Below are 9,516 nucleotides of genomic sequence, written 5' to 3'. Positions count from 1 at the left end.
TTCATGGCATCATCTAAACATAGCCTTTGAAAAATTAATTCCAATAATTCCAGAGCTAAATCCATCGAACCCATTGGAAGATGATGGATCAAACGTTAGGTTAATGATTTAAGCAAGGTGGCTCACCTGTCAAAACGAGTTTTAAATATAAAAAGATTAATAAAAAAGATAAAGATATTAGTTATAAAAATTATATAATAAATAAAAGATAAAATTATAAAATTAAATTATACTATCAATTTGTAAAATTTTATATTATTAATTTAAAATAGGTGTTTATTTCGATACGATGATAAATTTATACGTATCGATATAATAAAAACGTGGACAAATAACAAAATATCATATAGATTATATTATTTCCGTCAGCAATTGATTTTTTTGTAAAAAATATATATTATATCAATATTTTTACCAAAATATCTTTATAATTTAGTAAAAATAAAAAATATATTTTTATTTAATTTTATAAAAAGATCTAAATATCTTTTTTTATATTAGATAAAAATTATTCATTTAAATTAATCAAAATTTAAAATGTAACTAGCTTTAATCTTATAATTTTAAATTTTAAATAATTTAACAAATAAAACAAAAATACACTTAGTTATTCATGAACACTTAACAAAAATTATTTCAATCTTATTAATACTTTATTACTCCCTCATGAACCCTAATCTCTGATCATGTTCATACCAAAAAAAATTGTATCTGACCAAAAAAAAAAATTCTTCATCGAGACTCTCAAATACCGTCTCTCTCACTCTCAATTCTGCCACCTAATATTAGTTCAAATCCAAATCAAATGGTAATCGCTCAGGTCTTCTCTTGTTTTCTTTTATTTGCTCGAATGGGACAATTCCTTGGCAAGAAGTGAGGACATGTTATTTTTCATATTAATTGAAGTAGTGATCAATTGTGCTTGTAGGATTAGATGTTGGGAATTCAAGTACGTAGCTGGCTGCAAAGAGAGTTGGTTTCTTCTGCAGCCTAGTAATCAATGGGTCTTTACGTTTTTTACGTTTTTGGAGAAACATGTTTGAGATTGTAGTATGCATGTTAAAGAAACGATTGGTAAAAGGCGTTTCGGTTATGGAGATTGCGATGCTTTTCATGATGCAGGTATATATATATCTTGGGCTTTCGACAGCGAAGTAGAAGCTGCAAGGTCCTAGTGATACGTGAATTGCATTCTACCTGCACTGAATTTATTACCCTGAATTTTCAAGCTCACTAGGGCTCCAATCCAACACGTGTATCCCTTTTGATTTTCTGGAATTCAGGGCTTATGACAAGGCTGCTATCAAATGCAATGGAAGGGAAGCAAGTGACTAACTTTGAGCCAAGTACATATGAAGGAGAGATGAAATCTTCAGCCATCAATGAAGGTATAACAATGATCTATTTTGCTCCTCTTAATGTACAAGTGACTAATGTCACTGTAAAATTGAATTTGTGTTTGTTTACTACAGCTGGCAGTCCTAATCTTGAACTTAATTTGGCCATAGCAACTCCAGGACATGGTCTGAAAGAAAACAGGGGGCAACTCCAGTTCCCCTGGGTCCCTTACAGCATGCATGCTGGAAGAACAATGGTATAGTTGAACATCAAATCTACATTTTTTTAAGGTTCATTCAAAATTATGCTTTCACAAGCCTTCATTCAAATATGGTTTTCCCTTTTTGAAGGTTTGTTGTATAGTTCTATTAATTCTTCACGTCTTTGTCCTACCTAGTGATCATAACATGTCGGGCTCTCTTTGTTTGCAGGTGGAAACCAATGTTAATTCGGTAATTGGTAATCCATCTTCAGAAAGGCTGGTTGCAACTGAAGAGCATCCTTCTCCGTGGAATGGCGTGAATCCTAGTTTCTTTCCCAATCAGGTAAATTTGCTATCTGATATCTCGTTTTAGAATTGGAGTTGATTGCACATTTCCTTCAAGTACTTCACATTAATGCGTTCGAATGATACCTAAAGTTAGAAGTTGATTTTTATGTTCAGGTATAAGTAATGAATTTTGTGAAATTTTGGCCAATCGATCTTGTTGGATATAAAGGGAATTGTATCTGTGTGTGTTTATATCATTTAATTTTCGTATTTCAATTTTGTTAAAAGAAAAGTGCCTGAAAATATTATTTGGTGTTCAGTCATAAACAAAATGATGAATAATAAAGAGCTCAGCAACATTATATTTTCGCAAAATATCCATAGAAGGTTCAGACGTTGCAACACTCTGCATCCATTGAAATTGAACTCTCTAGTGTAATCAATTCCATGATGGCATGCTTTATTATATGTGGCAAAAATCTTTGTATCCTGGCTTCAAAGGAATGTTGAAATATAAGGCAGGAGAGAGCTGATAGGATCAGCATAGATCATTCCAAAGGACTCCCCGGTTGGCCATGGCAAATGCACAACCAAATCACTGCTACCCTAGTGCCTCCTTTCTCTGTTGCAGCATCATCAGGATTCTCCATCTCAGCTCCATTTCCATCGAGCGCCATCTTTCCGGTTGATTTCATACATTATGCTTTTTATTTTGCTGATAAGCTAAATGGTGAAAGCTCAAATTCTCCAAGCTAAGCATGCTGACTGCACAGGTGTGGCATGTTGCTGATGTTCCAAAGGATGACAAATTTGATTAACATATTTTGCGCACAAATTAAACAGTTTCGACACAGCTCCAAGAAAACTCTTGCCATCGGACTCCCGTTTACGCCCAGATAGATATGCACTTGAGATGGGTAACATAACCAAATCTGGTGCTGAAAAGAGCAGGTCCCTTACCATTTCTTTCACTCCCCTTGCATTCTGTTTCAGAAATATAGTAAACCATCACCATCCTACAACCAATACTCAATATTGACTGATATATAGTTTTGCATGAGGTAATTGTACCAAGACAAGACCAAAAAATTATGTTATCGTAATCTGTAATCTGTGATCTGTGATCTGTCCCCCACTGAGGCTATACAAGACCATAAAAACATGTTTTGAGTTTCACCTTACATTGCATGTGTAATAAGGTTGTGTCTGTTACCTTACAGGTTGGAGGAGAGGCAGCGTGTTGAAAAGAAAATAAGGGAGGCCAAAGGGGAAACCTTCAAAACAAAGTGGTTTGATATAACTGAAGAAGTGGCAACCACTCCTTGGGGTGACTTGGAAATCGGTGAATACAATGGTAAATACACTCAGCATAGAGCTGCTATAGATAGCTCAGACACTGATGAGGTTGATAATAAATCCGTTGAATTCAACCCAAGGTAGTATCCACCACCATCTTAATTTTGTCCTCGGTACTTTGTTTTCTCTCTTTTGGAAAGCCTGAGATAGTGGAAAGTATCTGTCCTTTTCTAATTGTTGGCTTGTGTACATGGTATGGTAACTACAGTCCATTATTCTGTCTTAATTGATCTATAATTGTGATGTAGAATGTTATTAGTTTCTGTAGAAAGAGTGGAACATGTTTTATTATGTATATTATTGTATGGTAATCATCATAAACATATGCTTTTAATTTATTATCTAGTTTGCTGGTGGTATAAGAATTTGAATGAAGGTGGAAGATATATATTTTCTTTTCCTTTTCAATCTCTACCTAATGATCGAGTTATGTGACCTTCAATCTCCCTCCAACTTCATAATTCCTTCTTTCCCCTTCCGACTATTAATATAGCTTTTTTAAACTGAAATATTGAAGAATGGAATGCAGAAATTTATTATTATAGCTTTCACACAAGTCACGTGTGGCAATTCATAGTATAAAATTTGAGAAGAAATCATAGCATTCATAAATGGCATCAATCTTAATGAATTAAACTTGCGCGCGCAGTTATCTTTCAGGAGGTTGATCTAAATCATTTGTGCATACTATTTAGTTAGCATAAACAGCGAGGACATCAATGCATACACTGCCTTTGAACTAAATATAATAAACTTAAGTACACAAGGATCCTAGTAATATGAGACCTGAAATATGAGTATAATGGTATTGTAACTTTATTTTGTAAAGACGAGGACATTCTTGGGGACATGTCGAAAGATCAATATTGCAATTGGGGACCTTGTATACTATCAAGCCAGTGTAAAGCCAATTCCCATTCTCTGCAACACCGTGAAGCCTCTTGCATTGCCAGTGAAGTGTCTTGCAACTTTAACAATCACTCTATCATAGATGAGAACCCAAATGATGACACCAACTATATTAAAAGTTGAAAGAGATGCCGCGGGAATTGTGAAATAACCAATAGTCCTGTCCATCATTTTCCCTTGTTCAATGAACAGCGAGGACATTTGAGCATAGACAGAACTGAAGATGATTCCTGTTGCCCAGATTGGAATCATGCGGATTAGAATCTTCAGCTCTTCCACCTGTGTCACGGTGCAAAGCCTCCAAGGATTAGTTATTTCCTCACTCCCTTTTTCTATATCTGATTTCACTGCAGCTTTGTCAAGGCACCTGAAGACAAAAGCAAAGCTTAGCACTGTAGGATGTAACACAATTTCGAAGAGGCATAAGTAGTACTATCAATGATTATTCAGATGAACACAAGAACAGTTCAATTCAGTGTTAAATAAAGGATATTTGAAGCTTCGACATGCCTCAATCCATTGGTTTGCACGAGTTTAAGACTTCCTTCAACAGATGAATTTTCTGCCACAGTTTCATAGAGGAAAGAGGTATCTTGAGGTACCTCCAATTTCCTCTTATGTAAACAAGCAACAACCACTTGGCAGATTCTTGTAATAGGACTTCCCCCTGGCCTAAGAAACCGGTAGGTTCGTGTACCAAGAAAGAACACTATCATTCCAATACCAATAAACGACGCTGCAATCCCATATCCAAGTCCCCATCCTATATTTTCTTCGGTCCATACCAATATGGTAGTTGCTATGAGTGCACCAATGTTGCCAGTGAAGTAGTTCCAATTGAAGAATAATGCTTTACTTGCTCTTTCCTTAAGATCTGTATCATCAAACTGGTCTGCTCCAAAGGGCCATATACATGGCTTGATCCCACCCGTCCCTACTGCAAGCAAATAGATTCCAAGGAAGAATACAGCACTTTGAGCTGAAAAGATTGCTGAAAGGGTCAATGTGCAGATTCCCTGTGAAAACAAAAAAAAAAAAAACAAAAACCTCAATCATCAACCAACTAAAGAAAAAAACTAATATAATGACACATATAGGCAATGATATTAGGCCATGATAATAAGGCTTAGTTGAGTTTACAATGAGATAAATTCCATAGAACACAACGATTGTCCAATATTTTCCCCAGTATGCATCAGCAAGGAAGGATCCAAGCAGAGGTGTAAGGTAGCATGTTCCCTGAAAGGTGGTAACATTCCTTGCTGCAGAAACAGGCCCTTCATGAAGTCTAGTTGTTAGATAGGTGACAAGATTACTGGCAATTCCATAATAGGCCAACCGTTCGCAGAGGAAAGTATCTGCATAAATTATAGAACCATATACAAAGATAAATGTGGTTGGTACATGGAAAAAATAAGTATAAAAAAGCACCATGTATGTAAAACAGTGAGAGCAACACAAGTTTTCATAAATGATCACCTAGAAGATTTACTATTATAACTTTTTCTTATTGACTTTAGAAGATTCATGAAAATAATAAAGCCAGAGACAATATGGTGAGACTTGAGAGAAGTAAGAACTTCTTTGAGTCCAAATGAGACAAAAATAGAACAAGTGGAACAATCTTTGGTGATTGCAGCTTCTCATGCTAGGAAAAGTAAAGTGATCCTAAAAAATGATAAGCTCCCTTTGCCTATGGCTATGAAAAAGGCAGACATACAAAATAAGACATAGCAAAGTGTAGCTATATTTCAATTATCTTATTTGCTTTTATTATGAAGACACACTAATTTAAGAGTAATTTCATTTTCTTCTTTGGATCGGTTGTAGTATATTGCATACAGGAACTAGCCAATACATTGACATTGCACTATTGGACACTAAGCCCTTTGGAAAGGTAAGCATCTTCTTTATACAAAAGAATTAAATCTACCTTTATGAAGAGGAAACTAAGTTTATGTGGCTGTTACAGGCATTGGTAATTGATGGGAAGCTTCAAAGTGCTGAGACAGATGAATTCATCTACCATGAATGTCTTGTTCATCCACCACTCCTTCACCATCCTAAGTAACTCCCTCCTATATGCTCTTTAAGAATCTAATTTCATTCCCAATCCCATGTGATTTACCTAGAACTTTTATTCATTCCGCCCAAAGAATGTTTTTATTATGGGGGGAGGAGAGGGATCCACTGCAAGGGAATTGCTCAGGCATAATACCATTGACAAAGTTATAATGTGTGATATAGATGAGGTAAATTAATGTCTCCTAAGTTGGATAATATACATCCCATGGAGCTATATTATCAAAATTCATTTCTTCAAAGCTTTTATTGATCAGGAGGTGGTAGACTTCTGCAAATCATACTTAGTGGCAAACAGGGAAGCATTCCATGATCCGAGACTTAAGGTCATCATCAATGATGCCAGGTCTGTTAATCAAAATTATAACTTGTGATTCTTGAATTATAGTTCAATGGTCTTTGCCACCAATACCAAGTTCTAATAGGTATTAGCCATGAATGCAAAAATTGTGATAAATTTTACTGCAATGTATCATGATATGGCAGTTCAAATTAACTATGATAGCATCTAATTAACTCTTTTTTGTATGTATTATTTGTCTTCATATATTAAAACTAAAGTGAGTTGTAATATGAAATTAAAGAAGAAACATAAGATTTTATTTACATTTGAATGTATAAAATGAAACATTTAGACCGTGACAGTACATGCTTGCATTGGCTTAAGAAAGCAATGGATGCGGTTGGCAAAATTGAACCACTCCATCTCTGTCTGCCCTATTTGGACTCCCTTACTTATTACAAAAGTTACTGGCCCTTAATACTCCTCTTTTAAGTAGGACATTCTATTTGGTTGATGTGCCTACCATATAAGTAGGCTGCTCTATTGGGCAGTACCTAATAAGTTAAATTTTTTTTTTTCAAACTTTGAATATGAAAATCTTAAATTTTTAATGTAATTGTAATTGTCTAAATTATTCTATCAATTTGTAAAATTTTATATTATTAATTTTAAATATAGTAATTTATTTTTAATTCATTTTAAATAAAATCAATTTTAAAAATATTATATTTTAAACCTATTTGAAGTAGGATGATCTATTTCGTTGATGTGCCTACCATATAGGTAGACGGCTTTATTAGCAGTAACTAATAAGTTAAAATTACCTTGATCCTTATCTATAGAAATCTAAAAAGAATATCCACACATACACCTTGCCTATTTATTTAAAAAAAAAATTTCTCCTTGGTTTATCTATGAATCTATAAAGCAATTAAATTAATTTGACACAAATAATCAAACATCATGTTTATCCATAAAGATTCAAAACACTGGAAATTTATTCTAAAAAATAAAATAATTTCATACTCATAAAAAAATTTGTTAGCAAAATTAACAAAAATTTAAAAATAAATTCAAACATTTAAAATTACTAATTTTAACCTTACTTATTTCACACTTAATTTTCAACCAATCACCATCAACTCAGCTTATATCAATGTCTCTTTTCTTTTTCTTTTTCTGCTATTTTAACACAAAATTTGTATCCTTTTTATCATTAGATACAAGTTTTTATCCTTTTGTATTGATATGTGAAGAATTAAATGGATTTTATCTTTATAGATTTCTTTTAAAATAAAATCTAAACACTTATTTAATAGTTAAGATATAATATACTTTTTGTGAAATTTTATACGATAAAAAATAAATTATCTAAATTAATACTTAATTTAGATTCCTAAGTTTAAGATTGAATTTAAATTGATTCATAAAATTTTAATTAACTTAAATTTGATGTTTATTCGCGTTAATCTTTCAACTCATTTTCATTACTAGCATACTAATTTAGCACATTAATTTGTCATATTTAATAAACTAATATTATTTTAATGGTATTAAAATACATCTCGTTTTTAGGATCTTCAGTAAACATCATGCTAATAAATTGTTTACCAAGATAAAATTAAGATTAGATAACAAATTATTACATATATTTCTTCACGTAATCAAATAACAAGAATAACAAGAGAATGTAATCAAGAACTTAAATTTCTTATCAAAATAATTAAGGAGCAGGACTGAACCACATGTTTCGAAGTGAAATTGGCAAAGAAGAACTAATTGAAAAATAGCTAATGGTTTTATCAACTAAGAAGAAAACTCCAATATCATGTTCTTTAAATTCATCCAATCGAATGCGACTATTTGCATGGCAGAAAAAGATGCAATTGCCCCTCTTAAACTGTTCTGCAACTCTAAGTCCCTTAGCAAACACAAGACTCGTGGAATCCCAGAACAAGAAACAATTACCAATATCAAAAATCTCACACCATCTGAGAATGTTTCTGTCCAACTTGAAAACACTAAACCCTTCTGTACGAACTGATGACTTGTAACAAGTACTTTGCTCATGTCGAACTAGCAACAACTCTCCAGTCCTAGTGTCCATTACCATCTGATGATTTCGTTTGAAGATTTCAGAATTAAAAACAAATTTGCTAAAAAAAATACCTTCTATGGTATTTAGCATAACCAATCGTTCAACGACATGATCATCACGATGATTATCTCCCAGGGTAAACACGAACACAACGCTTGTTTGATGTTTGAAGGTAATACCATACAGTTTATTATCGTCATGAACTACAACATCATAAAAGATTTCATCGGTTTCAATGGATTCAATCCATGATCCTTGTTTGAATTTGATAAAAGCTAGCCTTTGCTTCGTATGTTCTGGTGTGATTAAGTTGCACAATTTTTCTTGATATCTAAACACACACAAGAAAGCAACAACGAACTCCTCAGACCCCGGTGGTGCAGAATTGAATGCAACACGAACTTGATGATAATCCGGCTTTCCAGAAAACAAGAAGAGTCTTGGAAGCTTAAATCTGGCTCGAGAAAACGGATTGAAGAATGAAAGCTCAGAGAAAGTTTGGTCCTCCTTGTCTCTCACATAATGAAATATATTGAACATCAACCACCCTTACACCGAGTGAACCCTAGCATCGCTACGGTCGATTCCTTGCGGCCATGTTTGAGTCAGCACAGTAGAATCATGGTTGCTCCATGGGGCGGATAAGCTTCCAAAGTTGTTGCTATCTGCTGTAAACATCCATGGCCATAAAGATACAGATTTTGTTGAAAGCGAGAGCATCAATGGAAGCTGAGATGAAAACATGGCGTCAGCGGCCTTTCTCCAAGAGCGGCATGTGGCACGACAATTCATGGCATCATCCAAACATAGCCTTTGAAAAATTAATTCCAACAATTCAAGAGGCAAATCCATCTAATCCATCGGAAGATGATGGATCAAATATTAGGTTAATGATTTAATTAAGCTTACTCACCTCTCAAAACGAGTTTTAAATATATATTTTACTATTGTAAGTGAGTT

General features: G+C 33.7%; 2 protein-coding genes across 6 annotated transcripts; one reads left to right on the top strand and one right to left on the bottom strand.

Annotated features, from left to right (window-relative positions):
* The first annotated feature begins 672 nt into the window (after window positions 1-672).
* Window positions 673-3,570, top strand: LOC112757669 (ethylene-responsive transcription factor RAP2-7). Of its 5 annotated transcripts, XM_025806231.3 has the most exons (8): window positions 673-808; window positions 929-1,122; window positions 1,284-1,388; window positions 1,473-1,594; window positions 1,770-1,883; window positions 2,351-2,512; window positions 2,602-2,779; window positions 3,049-3,570. In XM_025806231.3, the coding sequence occupies exons 2-7, from the start codon at window positions 1,053-1,055 to the stop codon at window positions 2,644-2,646; spliced, it is 618 nt and encodes a 205-aa protein (XP_025662016.1). In that variant the 5' UTR covers window positions 673-808; window positions 929-1,052; the 3' UTR covers window positions 2,647-2,779; window positions 3,049-3,570. The 5 variants fall into 5 exon arrangements, with proteins under 5 accessions (XP_025662016.1, XP_025662036.1, XP_025662030.1 ...); XM_025806251.3 differs by lacking the exons at window positions 2,351-2,512; window positions 2,602-2,779; XM_025806245.3 differs by lacking the exons at window positions 929-1,122; window positions 3,049-3,570 and adding an exon at window positions 1,123-1,168 and having other exon boundaries at window positions 675-808; window positions 2,351-2,995.
* A 505-nt stretch (window positions 3,571-4,075) lies between these two features.
* Window positions 4,076-5,527, bottom strand: LOC112729878 (protein NRT1/ PTR FAMILY 8.3-like). Its single transcript, XM_072210771.1, has 3 exons — window positions 5,256-5,527; window positions 4,604-5,140; window positions 4,076-4,460 (listed from the first exon to the last, which is right to left on the bottom strand). The coding sequence occupies exons 1-3, from the start codon at window positions 5,525-5,527 to the stop codon at window positions 4,076-4,078; spliced, it is 1,194 nt and encodes a 397-aa protein (XP_072066872.1).
* Between the last annotated feature and the right edge of the window lie 3,989 nt (window positions 5,528-9,516).

The sequence above is a fragment of the Arachis hypogaea genome, chromosome 2 (genome assembly GCF_003086295.3).
Source record: "Arachis hypogaea cultivar Tifrunner chromosome 2, arahy.Tifrunner.gnm2.J5K5, whole genome shotgun sequence".
Classification (NCBI taxonomy): Eukaryota; Viridiplantae; Streptophyta; class Magnoliopsida; order Fabales; family Fabaceae; genus Arachis; species Arachis hypogaea.
Note: the sequence above shows the minus strand (reverse complement) of the source record. Positions and strands in the feature narration are given on the sequence as shown.